The 17,741-nt window shown below is 37.5% G+C and overlaps 1 protein-coding gene across 13 annotated transcripts in view; it reads right to left on the bottom strand.

Annotated features, from left to right (window-relative positions):
- LOC103464192 (epidermal growth factor receptor substrate 15-like 1) overlaps nucleotides 1-17,741 on the bottom strand; it is a 202,366-nt gene that overhangs the window by 47,930 nt on the left and 136,695 nt on the right. For 10 of the 13 annotated variants that reach the window (XM_081606682.1, XM_008408134.3, XM_081606681.1 and 7 more), the window contains 5 exons: nucleotides 14,674-14,779; nucleotides 14,412-14,462; nucleotides 13,259-13,395; nucleotides 13,073-13,136; nucleotides 2,287-2,432 (listed from right to left, as the gene is read on the bottom strand). In XM_081606682.1, the coding sequence (XP_081462808.1) occupies nucleotides 2,287-2,432; nucleotides 13,073-13,136; nucleotides 13,259-13,395; nucleotides 14,412-14,462; nucleotides 14,674-14,779 (504 nt within the window). Of the gene's footprint in view, nucleotides 1-1,533; nucleotides 1,650-2,286; nucleotides 2,433-7,417; nucleotides 7,672-13,072; nucleotides 13,137-13,258; nucleotides 13,396-14,411; nucleotides 14,463-14,673; nucleotides 14,780-17,741 lie in introns of those variants that run through there. The other 3 variants (XR_533610.3, XR_533611.2, XM_081606683.1) reach the window with 2 other exon arrangements.

The raw sequence follows: 17,741 nt of genomic DNA on the forward strand, positions 1-17,741 counted from the left end.
AAGGAACAAAAACAAATAAACCAAAAATGTAATGTTATCTTAATTCAGCATTTATGCAAACACCATTCCAAAAATGTCTCTTGCTGCACACCGTCAGAATGGTACACAAATGTCTAGTTAACATGACTGGTTGTTATAAAGTGCAATACTATTATTTCTTAATACAAGTAGCATAATCACTAGAGCTGAACAAAATTATTCTGATCAAATATTTATTTGGCAGAAATCAAATTATTGGCCTGTTATTCAGATTACATCATTTAATGTATAGTTTTAGGCACATGAGAGTATCTTTTCACTTAATGAGCATTCCAAATTATTTCCAACCAGATACTCTGGCTTATGGCTTAAGAAGTTTTAAATAAATAGATAGATTAAACACCAGATTTGCATTTGACAACAATTAGTTGTCTAAAACGTAACTTGTTAACTTTGTGGTGATCAGTTTTCTGTATATTTAGTTTGAGGCTTTTCTGTGGTTATTTAGTTCTGTTCCCCTGTGAGTTTCTGATTACCCTCCTTGTGTATTTAAACCCACCTGTTGCCTTTGTCTCTTGTCGGGTCCATCGTGTCTCATGTCAGAAGTCAGTTGTCTTTTCCCTCATGCTGCTTTGTTGGACTGTTTCTTGGATTTATCATTAAATCATAATTTTTCATCATGTCTACCTGGGCCTACCTGCGTCTTTCCTCAACACCACAACCATAAATCATGACAAACTTAGCTGGTGTATGTTGATTACTGCTTCCCCACTAACATGTCTCCTCACACCCCTCTTCACCTGGAGAAAATAGTAACACAAAAATGACTTATCTAATTTTCTTGGGGAATATTTCATCTGCTTCTTTCTCTTTGGTCAAACGGGGACTTCTTTCTCTCGTCCTCATTATCATCCTCCACACCTGTAGTATGTCTTCATTAGCCAACTTTGACCCCCCCATCATGTGTCCTTAGGCCAGTGCTTCTCAATTCCAGTCCTCAGGCACACCTGCTCTGCATGTTTTATATGTGCCTCTATTCCAGAACAGCTGATTCAAATGATTGCATGACTATCAAGTACTGCAGAAGCCTGTTAATCCTCCACAGATTCGATCCAGGTGTGTGGCAGAAGGGAAACACCTAAAACATGCAGGGCAGGGGGACGTGAGTACTGGAATTGAGAAACACTGCCTTAGGCTAAAATGGGTCTTCATGTAGCTAAAGTTGCCAAAGCAAAGAACACAAGCACCATGTCACATTATTTAGCAACGGCAGGGGCCAAGTTGCTAAATAATGCACATAAAGGATAACTTTGACTAACATATTAGCTTTTAATTTGTTGGATTAAAATTGAAGGGAAAAAACCTATTTTCCTGCCTTTAAAATATGCTTAATATTAAGGACTAACCATACAGTAATGGAGTTTAATAACTTTAGCTAACATTAACTTACAGCAAGGTAGGATTGCCTTGAATTGCTCATAGCTAACATTACAAAGAAATAGCATAGTCAATGTTATTCTCTCAAAGAAAATGTAAAGTTAATAAGACACATACCTCATATGTATTGGGTGACAAACTTCGACTTCTTTTTAAACAGGAGGTCTGACCATTATGGAAGATTTCTTCTTCACCCACACACTGCACGGCTGTTCATGCACTGCTGCCTCTCACTGGTGGAGATGGTGTTTTGCACTACTTAAAACAGCCTTAATGTTTCAAATGCTAAATTCATAAGTGCTTTGTAGACATCTTGCTGTAAACCTTCAGATCAATTAGAAATTTAAGACTAAACAAAATGGCAGAGCAATATAATATTACCAGATAAAGCTATATAATTTTTAAAGTTTAATCGGTTTTATAACAAATTTATGACAGATCACGATTTCTTGGTTAATGTCAAGTTGTCATAATAAAGACATTTCGAATGTCAACTTTGTATTAAAAGTTTTTTCCGAATGACACTCTATGACAACAGTCATAAATATTCATGTCATGTCAGTCTTATTCACACCCCGTCAAATAAAGTGTTACTAAATTTTTAAAAACCTTCAGTTTATTTGTAATTAATTGTGAGTCAACTGCGGACAATTAAATATTTCTATTGATTAACAGCCCTATATAAATTTTATAAGTGACTTCAGGTTAAACCATCTCAATTTCCTTTTTAACCAACAATATTAACAGTTTGGTCCTACTTGTTCATGGTTTACTAAAAATGGCGACAATTTCAAATTAGTGTATTCATTCTGAGCCATATAGAAATCTGCATAAAGTAATAAAGATGAAACATTCACATGAGTACAATACCTTCTGATAATCTGGAAGCCAGTTGGCCCTTCCTTCAAAGGGGTCTCTGGCTTTTGACATGTGGCTGAAGTCTGCAAAGCCAGTGCAGCTGTTAGTGGCGCTGTTGAACGTACTACTCCCAAAGGGGTCCAGTGTTGAGAACAGATCTGAAAATAACATGGTAACCAGTGAAATAAACTCCTAAAGATATCTGAAGATTTTTGCTTCAAGATTTGTGAGAACAGTTTGGAGATGGTGCCTTTCTGTTCCAACATTACCATGCACAAAGCAAGACCTATTAAGACATGAATGAGTCAGTTTCATATGACCTTGAGCCCTGATCTTGACCTGACAACACATCTTTGAGTGTAAATATAGCGCAGGTTTGTCAACTAGAACTACTTATCGTACATTAGTGTCGGACCTGAAGAAGGTTGTGCTGGAAGAATGGTTAAAACTTCTCAAAAAAGGGTGTGCTGTGGGGGCGCAGGGGTTAAGCACAACCCGTGTATGGAGGACTAAGGTCCTCGATGCTGTCATCACAGGCTCGATTCGCGGCCTGGCGACCTTTGCCGCATATCTTTCCCCATCTCTCATTACCAACTTTTCAGTCAATTTACTATCAAATAAAGGCCAATAAAACCTTAAACAAAAAAAAAACTTCTAAAAAAACCCCCACACTTTTAAACCTTGTAGAAAGTAGTAATACTGCTTTTAATAAGTTCAAACCCGTGTGCAAACATGTGGAAGGTTAAAATGTTATATATAGTGAACAGCAGCGGTAGTAAAAACTTTTGTTTTCGTTATTGAGTGGTTAGACTGCTCCTCACTGCATGTGGGTCGGTCAAACGCGATAGCGTGAGGTGTATGGAGGGGGGAGGGAGACCCTCGGAGGTCGGATGTGGTGTGGGAGTTCAGGTTATATGTTGTAAGTTTTGTTCTGGTGTTTAAGCTTCTCAGATGTTCATGTTCTTATGAGGTAAACTTTGTGTTTTTTTTCTCAATTTCTGGTAATCTGGTTAGTCTTACATGTCAAAAGCTTTAAATCTTAAAATGATTACATGGAACTGCAGGGGCCTACAACGTTTAAAGAAGGTCAAACAAGTCATTAATAGACTGCATGATTTGGATTCTTTCACTTGGCTGAAAAAACTATTTTATTCTTTATGTGGAACAATGGAAGGTCAAGGCTACGCCTCTCTTTGCTGTATTTACCATTTGATAGAGGGGGGTTAAAATGCCCCAACTTTAAACTTCTAGAATAGTATTTCTACAGGAGACATCTTATGGAAGACGATGAGGGGCGGGTCAGGAGGAGGTGGCGGGGTAGTGTGTTCACTTCAGCATTTTCTTCTAGAGCAAGAGGAGTTATGACTCTTGTTCATGAATCTGTCCCACTTCTTGTAAAAAATGTTATAAATAATAAGAAGGGTAGATATTTGATAGTCCAGGGCTCCTTGGTAATGGAAAAAATTTACCTGGTTAATGTCTACGGTCCTAACACAAATGACTCAGGGTTTTTTAGGACTTGTTCCTCTTACTTTCATCACTGCAGGGGCGCTTTGTGATCGCAGGGGATTTTAATTGTACCCTTATTCCAGAAATGGATAAATCCACTGGGTCAGATCTGACACATAGTAACTGTAGAACAACTATATAGATGTTTATGAAAGTTCTTAGACTGGTAGACATCTTTAGGGAACTTCATCAACAAACCAGAGCCTACTCATGTTGTTCAGCAACATATCAGACCTACTCCCAAATAGATTATTTTTTAATTTTATCAGAACTAATATCCAAAATTCAAAACTGTATGTATGATAGCATAGTGATCTCAGATCACGCGTCATGTTGTCTGAGCTACTGTGATGAAAACCTCACCAGAGACCCCCCTAGATGGCGCTTTCAGCATAAATGGCTGCAGGATGAGGATTTTGTTAAATATATTGGGCTACAAATCGATGAGTTCTTTCAGTTGAACACAAATCAAACAACAGCATGCACCAGATGGATGCCTTTAAATCATTTATTAGATGTCATATTATTAGCTATACAGGCAAAAAGTCCAAGTAAGCCAAGACTAAAAGGCAGCTTATAGAAAATAAAATAAAGGACATTCAAGAGAGGGTTTTTCAAAAAAAATTATACCGAGTTGAAAAAACAACTGTTGATCCTCAGAGCAGAATAAGTCAAAATGTCCAGTTTCAGAGCAGCATCCAGCCTCTTAAACTTTTACGAACAGGGGGACAAAGCTGGAAAACTTCTAGCTTGGCAGATTAAAAAGCTTGAAGGAACAACATCGATCACATCAATTGAAACACAGGATAAAACTCTAATAGATCCAAGAATATTAATAATGCTTTTAAAGATTATTATTAGAAATTATATGATACTCAAGGAAACTTAGACCAAGTGGAATCAGATAAGTTTTGAGTGGGCTACATATCCCTGTCATTGCAGATGATTGTAGAGTAGACTTAAATATAGAAATAAATAAAGAGGAATTAGAACGGGCCATTGATGGAATGAGATCAGGTAAACAAGCAGGACCTGATGGAATCCCCATCGACCTTTATAAGAAATTTAAGGATAAATTGTTCTCTCCCCTTCTAGATATGTTTATGGAGTCATTTAAAAATGGCACCCTGCCTCCCTCTTTGAATCAGGCTCTAATTATTCTGCTGCCAAAACTGGGTAAGCCCCCAAATAAGTGTGAAAACCTGAGACCCATCAGTTTACTCAACTCTGATCTCAAAATCATCTGTAAACTACTGGCAATATGGTAGCAAAGAATTCTACCAGGCATAATAAATAAGGATCAAAATGGGTTTATAGTCGGGTGGCAAGGATACCACAATATTCGAAGGGTCCTGAATATTATTTGGTTTAAAAAGAACGATAATGATACAGCTCTTCTCTCATTGGACGAGGAGAAGGCTTTTGATAGGGTCGAGTGGCCCTATCTTTTTAACATATTGGAAAGGTTAAATTGTGGAAGTAACTTTATTAAATGGGTTAAAATATTATATAATAATCCAACTGCAGAAATAGTTTCAAACAAAATATTTTCAAGGGCGATTCAAATCAGGAAGGGTTGTCATCAGGGATGCCCTCTCTCTCCTTTACTATTCACTCTGGCAATTGAGCCATTGGCATCAGCTATTCGCCTACATCCACGAATCTCTGGGATAACAATGGACCCCACAGAGCACAAAATCTCTCTATTCGCTGATGATGTTATTTTATTTCTAACAGATCTAAAAAAAGTCAATTCCGGTGGTGATGGAAGTGATCCAGGAATTTGGGAGAATATCAGGTTACAAAGTAAATAATGCAAAATCTTCTATCCTGGTATTAAATGTAGATGAATGGACTAATAACATCAGAGAAGTTAAGCTATTTAAAGTAGTGGAACATTTTGAATATTTGGGTGTTCAGATTTTCCCAGTACTACAGCAGGTGGTCAAATCCAATTACGAACACCTAATGAAAACAATAACTGCCTCAATTAGCAACTGGACATCCCTGCCTATTTCCATATTGGGAAGAGTTAATATCCTGAAAATTAGAATACTACCGAAGCTATTATACCTCTTTCAAAGCAGGACCCTGCCGCCTCCTCCTGAATTATTCACTTGGCTGAAAAAACTATTTTATTCTTTATGTGGAACAATGGAAGGTCAAGGCTACGCCTCTCTTTGCTGTATTTACCATTTGATAGAGGGGGGTTAAAATGCCCCAACTTTAAACTTTACTATTGGGCCACACAACTAAAAACTATCATGTTCTATTTTGCAGATAAAGATAATCTTCACTGGGTAGAAATGGAGTCCCATAATTTAAGTTTGACTCTTCGATTATTCATATACTCTGACACTTTAAAGAAGTTACAGGTATATACTACAAATCCCATTCTGAAAAACATGATTAAAATCTGGCTAGATGTTAGAAAATACCTCGTGGAGCCAAACGGCAGGTCCTAGTTTAGTCCAATATGGGGTAATCAGCTGTTTGCTCCAGGTAGGGCAGATGGAACATTTAAACTTTGGGCATCGCAAGGCTTAAAAAGTATTGGCGACCTTTACTCATCAAATTCTGATGTGTTTTTGTCATTTGGAGAGCTACAAACCAAATTCAAGCTAGATAAAAAGCATTATTTTAAATTCCTTCAGCTTGTTAAAAGAAATTACAGTAATACATTACTTAACATGACTAGGAATAGATCATGAAAGAGCATAATTTCAGACTTTTACAATATGCTGATCTCTAATTCATTGGAGAATTCAAAAAATAAGCTTATAAACTGAATTTGGACCTATCATCAAATATCAGTGAACAGGATTGGGAAAGGGCTTGCATTAGAACTCACACAATGTCCATAAACAGCCATCTTAGAATTCTACAATTTAAATGGCTGATGCAAGTTTATGTTATGTCTGCGCATTTAAATAAATACAACAACTACATCACAGATCTTTGCATAAAGTGTAATTCTAAAGGGACTCTGGCGTTTACGCGACAACGATCCAACAAAAACTGCACTTTTGTTCCGTTTTTGTTGGATCGTTTACACGATAACGTTCTAATTACGATCTGTGTTTACACAGTAACGGTGCACATCGAAAACGTGTAATGCTCTCGCTGCGCCTAGTTGGTGCTAGGTTCTTTGAAACTTTGAAAGTGCGCATGTTTTTTTTTAAAAAAAGTTGTACTTGAAGGCATGTGGATTTGCGTGAGAAAACACGCATTGTGTGCGTCTGATTAGGGCGCATGCAGTTGGAAAAAGTGGGATAATTTTGAGCTTTCACGGTGTCTGTAGCGGCCCCGGACTGGAAGCTGTTTATTGTTTTTACCTTGGACTTCCCATATCCGTGTCCTCTGTTTCCTTTTTCAGCAGTTAAAACCGTTTAATCCGTTGCCAACAAGTCGTAACCTGTTTTTCCGAGCCGCCTTCAAATACAACATGAAAGCTGAGACGCTCGCGCTGGGTTTACACCTCTGAGGCAGGAAGGAGACCTGCTGCTGCTGCGCAGGTGTGTGTTAGAATCATGGCAGCAAACCAGCAAAACGTAAATAACTTCGCACAGTTTTTTCCCCGAACTAACCGACTGAGTTGAGTAAAGCTGTTGGGTGCAGGTGATGATAGCTAAAAGATGACTAGCTAATATCAATACAGCACGTTAAGCTTGTTAACAAGTAGCCTGTAGGCTGCTGGTGTTGTTGTCTATGTTCAGCTACGTAGACTCATTTTGTCCCCCAAAATAAGTCGATGCCCCCCCTGTTAAACTCGTCTGGAGCCGGGCTGGTCCTGGTCCGTAGTTCTCTAGGTAAGAGCGCTGAACAAGCAGCCTGTATTTTGCCACCTGGGCGGTGCGGAGCGGTGAAGAGACGCTGAGGGAACCGAATCTGATGGGGAAACAGTAACACCAGCATTGTGAGTAGTTTCTTCTTCTTCTGTGGATTGTAGGAAGCAGCTATGTTTTGCGTCATACTATGCATGAGCTGGTCTGGAACCCGTTTTCAATCTGTGCCGTTGTTAGAGAAAACATTCGGTGGTTTCGTGTAAATGCACACTACAAACGCAACAAAACTCTTCCGTTTTCCCCCGAAATCGTTGTCGTGTAAACGGGGCCTAATACTATACATTGTATGTGGGAATGCAGACAAATCAGTGCATTTTGGACAGAGGTGAAAGATATAATAGAAAAAAATTCTCCTAAAGCAAATTTCACTGGATCCTAAATTGTTCCTGTTGGCTTTATACCCTGAGAAGCATAACTTTAGTAAATTAGAATGTAATTTTATAGACATAAGCTCATAAATGTATTGCTTTGGCTTGGAAAAATGTCAGCAGACCTAGTGCCATGCAGTGGTTAAAGCAGATGGCATCTAATTTGCCACTAGAAAGAATAATATATATTAGGAAATCCAAACAGAATCTTTTTGAGAGAATTTGGGGGCCTTTCATTACCGTATTTTCTGCACTATAAGGCGCACCGGATTATAAGGCACATAGAATAGACGCTTCAGTTTGGGTTGCCAATTTGTACCATACTCTATTACTACACATCCACATTTGTAATGAAGTGGTCCCCGAGTACTTTATATACTCTGGGACCGAGTTGCGACACTCACACCGTGAGTGTCACACTGTGAGTGTCGCAACCGACACTCACACCGTGAGTGTCACACCGTGAGTGTCGCAACGCCAACACTCACGGTGTTGGTGTTGCGATATTGTGCCCAACTGCTTTCTGGGTAACACAGACCAACCGACACGCTGCCGCCGCAGTCTCTTGTCGTGAAACCTGGTTGGGACTGATTGAGATCTTTCCAGAACACACAGAACACAGATCATAGAAGCCCAGAGGCAACAAGTAACCTTGAATTATGATTTAATGTTAATTAAAATTTATATAATCTTTATTGCAATAGAAATCCAGAAGAAACAAATGATTCAGTATTATGATTTGATGTGATTAAAACTTGTGTAATCCTTATTTAGATAATGTACCACTAATCAATGACATGAATAATGTGAACTTGATTTAAGGAGAAAATGTAAGAAATCATAAATGAATAGTTTTATTCAAGTTAGATGAGATGTCTTAATACTGTGTCGCAAACCCAGAAGTTGCATGAGAGTAAGAACTGTGAGTACAGAAGAAACAGGAAATGGGATTGTAAAATAAGCAAAAGCACCAGATGTTAAGCTCAGATAGGAGCTGCAGCAAGAGTAAAAGAGGAAGTTCAGGAACTGAGTAGGGAAGAAGATAACGGTTAACCAAGGCAGTTGACGTCAAAGGAAATGGTACAATGGGAGATTGTGTAAGCAGCCAGTGCATGCACAACCAAGATGCAGAAGTAGATAATTGTGTAAGTCGCAGATGCACACACGACTGAAATACCGAGAGTATAAAAAGCGCAGGCGAGAGAAGAACGGGGTTCTTCGTTCCAGCAGCATTCGAGTCAAGACCACAAGAAGATGCAGAATCAAGATTGGGGCTCTACTTTGAAACCATGGGAAGGTGAAGACTTCGCACTGCTGTAGGAAGGAACAAGATCCGTTTATCCACAACCCGGGGTTCTGATTCGACGTCTGCCTAACTCTCAACCCAAGAAACATCTCAACGATGTTGCAGTAGACATGGGGGATAGACAAAGATCACCTATGGATAAAGAACTGAGCTCATGAAGAACATTCACCAATTCAACTTTGGATTTATTCTAAAAAATGACTCTGCTATGGCAAGATGGGTCCCTGGCCATGGAATTTAGAGTTTTCTGCTGCCAAGATCAACTCAGCATCTGAGAGAGTGGAACCGCATCCCAAAGCCTCTCTTAAGGTTTAGTGACACAGTATAGGGACTAGAGGGAAGTGTGTTTATAAAATTCCTTTATGTTTTAATCTTTTGATTTTTGATTGAAGTAGCTGTATGTCATTTCCCCTGCTAAAGCTTGCTAATAAAATATTAATGTCTAATTGATGCTGTGGACAGTTAAATTAATTAAGTCATAGGGATAACAATTCTTCTGGTTAATATAAAATCAATGTTCATGATCCTAGTGAATTGGGGGCTTCAGACGTTTCTGGGACTCGGAAACGTCTGAATTTTAGAGACTCGGGCAGAGTCTCTAAAATTATCTATACCAGTGTTTCTCAACCTTTTTCAGCCCAGCGCCCCCCCAGCCTTTATCCAGGTCCCTCTCTGCCCCCCACCAAAGAATTTGTAGGCTACTTTGCACTGAACATTATTTTATCATTAATATTACTATCACTATTGTAGATGTTTTGATTTTTATGCTTGTTTCTGTATTGATCATCAAAAATAATTTCCCAGAGAATAAAAAAGTCATGGGAATAGAAATTATTTTCACAGGCGTCTAAGAAAAATGCAACGAACATTCAAGTTAAAATTGGTAACAGCAGCCAATCAGAGTGGAAAAAATATTCTTATTCTGTGCCATTCTAGTTGTTAAATATTCCACAAAATGACCAGATAAAAGATGAACAACATGCCAGTTTAAACTTTGAACTATTTGCCAAACGACTGAGCTCTGCAACATTAAAACATGGATAGAACTGTAACTACATTAATCATAGCTCTTCTTCTCTTCAGTGTTTCTGGTGGTGCAGCTCTGTGCTGCCTTCAGGAGAATGGGACATCAGAGTATCATCCATAAAATTTCACCCACATGGCATTTATTGTGCAAACCAGAGCTTTCAGTGGAAAAACAAAAGTTCCAGGTCCTTTTAATGTCAAACAAATATGAGACAGAAACATGGATTATATCTTTATATAGACCTGTCTATTGATTATAGATTAATAGTTTTACTGGACAGAAATTACAAAGAACAAATCTGGTTCTTAATCAAATCCTATATTGAAGAAATAAATATATCAAATCTAATTAAAAACATAAATAAGTGATCAGTTCTTTACTGTTATGGTCTGTAAGATATATTTATTCTCAGTATTAGATATGGTCTCAACAAACCCATGACATTTCAACAATATTATTTTACCTTTTATGTGGAAATAGTGTCTGTTTCTTGCCATACAGTCTCTGTATTAATTATTGCTCTAAAGGTCTTGCCATACCAGTTTATTACTCTGTATTTACTTTAGTTTCATAGTTTATTCTTGCATTTTGTTCTTCATTCATTTCCATTTAGTTTCATTTGATTAGTTTTATCCTCTCTTGGTTTATTGCTATGTCCACTTTAGTTTCTTTCCTGTTGCTACATTTATTTTATCATTTATCCATTATAAGACAAATAATATAAGACGAATAATCTTCACTCATCACCTGCTGCGCCTCCTAATCATCATGTGTTTCACATCATGTGTTGATTTTTTCACTGTTCAGCGTCGGATTCTCTGTTTTTATGTCATAATTCACATCTAGTTCGTCGCTCCGTTTTATGTCCCGCTTCTCCTGTTTCAGAGTTTTGCGTATCGATGGGGAAAAGGCAGACTGACATAAACCTTTTAAAACAACGGAAACAATTTCTGCATTCTGATTATTGAAATTTAAAAGTGCTGTGTTGTTCTATCACCCCGTTTCATACCGGACCACTTACAGCACCGTGTTAACGCTATAAAATGAACGCTCTCTATCGTGGTATCACCCATGGAGGGATTTCTTTATTTAAATGGGTTCATTTTTCAGAGGGATACAGTGAGGGTATCGTGATTTTAGCTACCAGTAGCAGGAGAACGGAGCTGCGCCAAGAAGCTAACAGAAGCTAACAAACACTGAATAGAAGAAGAGCTGCCATCAATACAGTTTCAGCCAAGCATGATTTAATGTTACACAATACAGTTTTACCAAGTTGCTCAAACTCTAAACTGGTGTTGTTGTGGATTTAAGGTGTAAAGTTTTCCTTCGACCAAACGCCCCCCAAAGGCATCCCAGCGCCCCCCTTTTGTAAAAATGTCCGCCAGCGCCCCCTGCCGTCCTCTGCACGCCTCCTGGGGGGCGGTACCGCCCACTTTGAGAACCGCTAATCTAGACTGTAACAAGTGCACATTATTGATAGAGAAAGAGCTACCGTTAACTGGGGTGGTTTCTGGAGTCGGGCTACCACGGGCTATTTGGATGTCTGATCCATTAACTGTGAAAGGTCATAATCTCAGGATCTGAAGGTAGTTAGAGTCTAGACGCATCTTTCTCGCTTCCAGCTTAAACAGAATACCCTCTATGTACTCATCTGTGGTAATACTCAGGAGTTAGGGGCTTTTCAGACTCGTTAGACGGAGAGCTGGTCAGTAGTCAGTCAGTAGGAGTCTGAGAGGAGGTAGGGGTGTGGCTGACTATTGCGTAATAACACTCTGTCTCGCTTCCCCTGCCCCTCCGCCCCCCCTGGCTTTAAATGTATTCTCAAACCTTATTAACAAACCAGCATTCTGACAACTATCCCAGCATGCACCGCACGCTTCTTCTTCTACGGAGGAAAAAGAAGTCGGCGGCTGCTTACCATAGTTGCTAGACCTATTGTGGCTCAATATTGGTCCATATATAAGGCGCACCGGATTATAAGGCGCACTGTCGGCTTTTGAGGAAATTGAAGGTTTTTAGGTGCCTTATAGTGCGGAAAATACAGTAATTTTATTAAGAACTTAGACTTGTGAAAGGGACTGTTTGAGTCTTGATTTGCCAGATCCTGCAGTGGGCCATGCTGTATAGATGTGTACATTTAAATGTAACCAGTTTGTAATCTGTTTGAATACCCCTGTTTTTGAGAAGCTGTTTCTTGTTTTGTTTTTTTTCTCTCCCATGTCTCTTTTTTTTTCTTTCTTTGTTTTCATTTCTCAGAGTTGAGAAAGAATAATTATCATCATGTAATAACCACAAAGAAAAACATGTTCAGATAGTTACATGATTGTATTTCCAAAGTGGAAAATCTCAATAAAAATATTTTGGGAAAAAAAATATCCACATTAATTACGTGTACTGCCTGCTGCGGTTGGGTCCACTCCTACACACATCAGGACAATGAATAATCTAAAAAAACACATCAATATTACGTAATGTAATACGTAATATGATATTAATCTGCATTAACTGCAAAGATGAACAAGGAGTGTCAGGTTTGCCATGCTTGGTGGCAAATTTTGCTTTAACAAACACCACAATGAACGTTTGAATAAAACCAAGACAGTATGTCTTAATGCAACACTCAGAACAGTCATCATCCAAAATCTAGAGCAATACTCTAATCTGACGGAGAAAGAAGAAACTAGTGTACACAATATTTAGGTGCAAATAAGGTGCAAAGAAAACATTTAATGATTAATTGTACCTGATCCTCTGGGTTTCTGGTGATTGGTAGAAAATGGGTCACTTCCTGCAAAGTGACTTGTTTGCTGCAGACAAAAAAAAACTGTCAATATAAACACAGTACGATTCTGAATAAATTAAGTCGTTAAGGAAGTATTTTTAACACAAGTCATGGTTTTCTGTGTAGTACTTCTAACATTCCAAATACCTTGGTGGGTAAAGTGGCACTTTTACAAAAAGGATCTGTTGTGGAAAAATGATCCATCTTTGTAGTCTTCTTAAAAAAATCTTCTGATGAAGCCTTGAATGGATCTGCTTCTTTAAATGGGTCTCCTTCAAAGGGATCTAAAGGCAAAATATTGTAACATTTAATTATGCATTATTCAGGCATTACCAAAAAAGGTAAAGAACATCCCAATGCTGATGCCATGTCTATGCACCCCAAAACTTAGGCTCACAAAAAAACTATTCAGTGTTATTTCCATTGTCACCATAGCAGACAGGATATCCACAGTTAGTGAAATAAATGTCATTGTTAACAGCGTTTCTTCTAAGGTCAGCCACACACATGTATTTAGGCACACTGTATCGACAACAACATGAACTGTGGCAAGATTGCACTAGGTTGACTATTCAACAAGAACTTTTTCAATATCTTGTGCAGTGTGGTTTGGACAAAACCACACTGCAATACCTTGGTGTTCTAATCCCCAGAGATGTAACCAGTACAGCTAAGTGCAATTATGAGGATCTTCTGACTAAAATGAGAATAGACATACTGCAAAGGACTGTCATCACTTTTGTGAGCTTAATACAAACAACTGATTCTGTGAAAATGAACTTATTACCAAGCTTTAAGTTCTTGTTCCAAGCTTTCTCTTTTTTTGTTTAAAAAAATGATTTCCAGATTGTTGGTCTGCTGTGAAGTTTAGCTAGGAAATCATCAATCATGTTTGGATTCAGCTATGTCTATTCATAGAAGCTGATGAATTCAATCCACTGGGTAGATTAAAAGCATCTCTTTGAGGGCATTAAAGTCTGGATGACACTAAACTTTCTCCTTTTAAATTCTAACAAGACTGAAATTGTTTTTGGACCTGAACTTCTAAAAAAGAGCCTGCTTAATCAATCACTTAATCGGCGTGGCATTAGATTAGCCTCCAATAATAAAGACTGCAGGTTTCCTGGTGGTTACTAGAATTTCAGAGTGGGAGGCAGCTCAACATCATTTAAAGCCAAAAAATTTTGGTTCAGATCTAATCAAGCATAATCCATGCAAAGTTTTTTCAGACGGACAATAATGACTGCACTGAAGTTATCTGACTTGATTAGTTTCTAAAATAAAAGTTGTCCAAAAGTACCTGTCGATGTAGATGGTGCCTTTCCAAATGGGTCACTTTCAAATGGGTCACCTAAAATAGAAAAAACGTGCACAGTAAAATAAAACAATAAGACAAGAAGGGAAGAATAAAATCTGTTGGCAAAAAAAAGGTCAAAATTCTGTATGGAAATAAGAAAATTTAAGAAATGGGACAGTAAAAGAAATTAGTGCAGGGAAGCTGCCTTCTGTATAAGACAAGATAATACAAAGAGGGAGAGGGAAAAAGTGAAGGGTGCACCAACCTTTGAATGGGTCTGTTTTAAATGGGTCTTCAGAGTTGAACAGGTCCGACTGAAGGTCTTGAGGCTGATTGTAGAACACTGATGGCTTAACTTTGAATATATCTTCCTGTGACATGAGAAAAGATTGTGTAAATGACCAGAGGCATAAACACCAAAGTTCTTTAACTTTACTAAACATGTGGTATGGCTGGCTTACAATGTGGTTATGCCATCAGCTCTTGATTAAACTCATTTTATTTTTTTCATTTATATCTGAGAGACAGATTTTTCAAGAAACAACGGATATGTTATTTTGGCATGCTATATTCAAGCCAATAAACAAGCCAATTAACTTCTATTAATATGATTTAACGATATGTCAATTTATTTTGACCTTGTATCACAGCTTTTTCATGATTAGTTCCCATCCATTCCTTTATACATGACTTTAAAGTTTTAGCTAATTGTTACTATTTTACTTGTAAAAACCTGGAAGTCACTAATATCAAACTAAACCTGAGCTACCCTAACACTTACCGTACCCAAACACATTTAAGTAACTTTGCTGGTGAAGAGGAAGACATATGTTCTAATCACAACTATAATACATATACTATTATCATTACATTTTCAGTTTCAGAAATTATGTTATTCCACCAGAACTGTAACTTTCTCTTCTCTCTACAGAAAAACACCTTAATTGATGGCAGAGTTTAAGTAACCCTGTGATGCTGTGGTTATGTTGTTAGTGCAATTTTCTCCTGGTAGGAAGATTAAAAAATATTACTCCTCTTATTTGCTTCCCCCATCCGGGTGTATATAGAATGTCCTAAAATAATTCTAAAATAATTCAGAAATGGGCTTCACATTACAGAGAATTGTCATGTGATTCCTTTTAGTGTATATCTAATATTTTCTAGTTTCAGTAAATACATCATGTCTGTTATTCATTTGGTAAAACTGGATGGGGATTGTGGCTTTCAAAAGAGTAAAATGGCTCTTCTTGTCATCAAGTGCTCATAACTTATCACTTCACCCAGATCTGCCTCACATTGTCTTCTGATATCCTGATATCATTTATTACTTTGTACAAGGTGGAAGTAAATTGTTGATTCACAAATTGCAATGCAAAAGTATTAGACACTACTCAGCCATTTGGACAGTTTGGAAAGCAGTTAAATTTTTCTCAACAAGGTTTTGGATCTAAACTAATTTGACTTTAGTAGATCAAATGCTTCGCTCAATTTGAGAAAAGAGATAAACCAGCCTTCACAGAACAATGGTGAGAATTTTTGAATGAACATAATAGGACCTTTTTTTTTTTTTTACGAGCAAGAATCTTTGTAAGATGCCTTTAGCTTGACAAACTTGTCAGGTTCTTGGGAGGTCAGTCCTGGGGAGCTTCCAGGCACGTGCAGAGGGGAGGGCTGGGGGTGCTTGAGCACCTGCCCTTTTTGCTCCTTGCCGAAAATTGCACCTTTTGGTCCATTTTTATTTTTATTTTATTTTATTTTTTTTATATTATTATTTTCTAAGCCCTCTTCTGACACATAACATGTACTAAAATTATTTTTATTATTTTTTTGTACAACATAATAAGCCCTCCGGTCACCTTGTTACCTTTGACCTTTTGCCCGTGACGCATAACGCAGTTGCCTCTCGCGCAGTGTGATAAAGCGGCTTTTGGTGAATTTAAAAACCATTTGTGATGAATAAAGTGGAGTAGACTTGCTACTTGTCAGATGACGGAAAACGTTGAAGTATCGTTTCTGCTTCAGCTCGGAGTCGCGGTTTAAGCAGAGAGGTAATGAAATACAACAGACACTGACAGGCCTCTGCGTCTGCCTTTCTCTGAAGAACCACTGAGCGGGAGGAGACAGCCAGGTGAGGAGAAACTGTTCTTATCTATCGATTCACTATTTTTATCATATAGACATTAGGCTGTTGTTGTTGTGCTATTAGCTAGCTGCTAGCTAGCGACTTTGCTAGCAAAGCTAGATAACTAAAAGCTTCTTACCGTTAACGATATCAGTCATTCTTCAGTATCACTTATGCAATAAGGGCACATCACCCGTCCAAAACCGATCATCTCCATAATGGATATATGTCCGATCTTCTAATTTCCTTTGCTGCATAATGTACATTTCATTTATTCTGGCGTTAGGTAAATGTATCTTGAAGGAGAATAGTACTTAAATAAAAGTACTTAAACAAAGATATTCATTTAGAATTAAAAACTCACCCTGAATTACCATGATGGATATAAAGTGTGTAATTAATGAAGGGGAAAAAACTCAACCCAGACTTTAAGTTTAGGGTCTGGTTCACAGAGTATGAAGTTAAATTTGTCTCCCAATTATTCAATGGGGGAAAAAACTAACCTCAGTTTAGTAAAATAAAATTGTAATCAAAACTTTTGGAATTGTAATAATTTCTCTCTTTTTAAAAAACAAATCGTTTTGGTTAAAAAAACTTTTTAATTAAATAACTAATTTTTGTCTTGTGAACTTAAAGTTATTTTTCAAACATAAACTTTTATTTACACACATCAGAAATCTTTTGTTGTGATTTTAGGCCCTGCCCACGACATCATGTGAGAATCACAAGCAAAACTTTGAGTCAAACAAAAACTTTGAATATTAAGAAAAGATTTCTGCCAAGTGCAAATAAGTTTGTTTTGCAAAAAAAATTCACTTCATGAGACAAATGGGATTTAAATGTTTAAAAAAGTTTTTTTTAAGCAAAACTCAGTAGGATTTTCTCATGGTGACATGCATTAACCATTAAATATTTGCTTTTGTTTTTTTCTATTTTCTGCAGTTCCACCATAAAGTTTGATGCAGCTCTGCTTTCCTGAATGGACCGTCTTCATCTCCACTGCAGCAAACAGGCAGCTCTTTTTATAGATTACAGTCACTAAAAGGTTGCATTGTGCCCTTATTTATATTTTTAATAGTGTAATTCTGTAAAGACAAAATATGTCTGGTGGTCCAGCTCTGATTTACATATCTTGCTAAATTGCTGGTTTGAATATTGCAATACTTTCCTATAACAAAATAGATCTGCAGGAAGAAATTACTAATAAAATA

The sequence above is a fragment of the Poecilia reticulata genome, chromosome 4 (genome assembly GCF_904066995.2).
Source record: "Poecilia reticulata chromosome 4, P_reticulata-male-v2, whole genome shotgun sequence".
In the NCBI taxonomy this organism is placed as follows: Eukaryota; Metazoa; Chordata; class Actinopteri; order Cyprinodontiformes; family Poeciliidae; genus Poecilia; species Poecilia reticulata.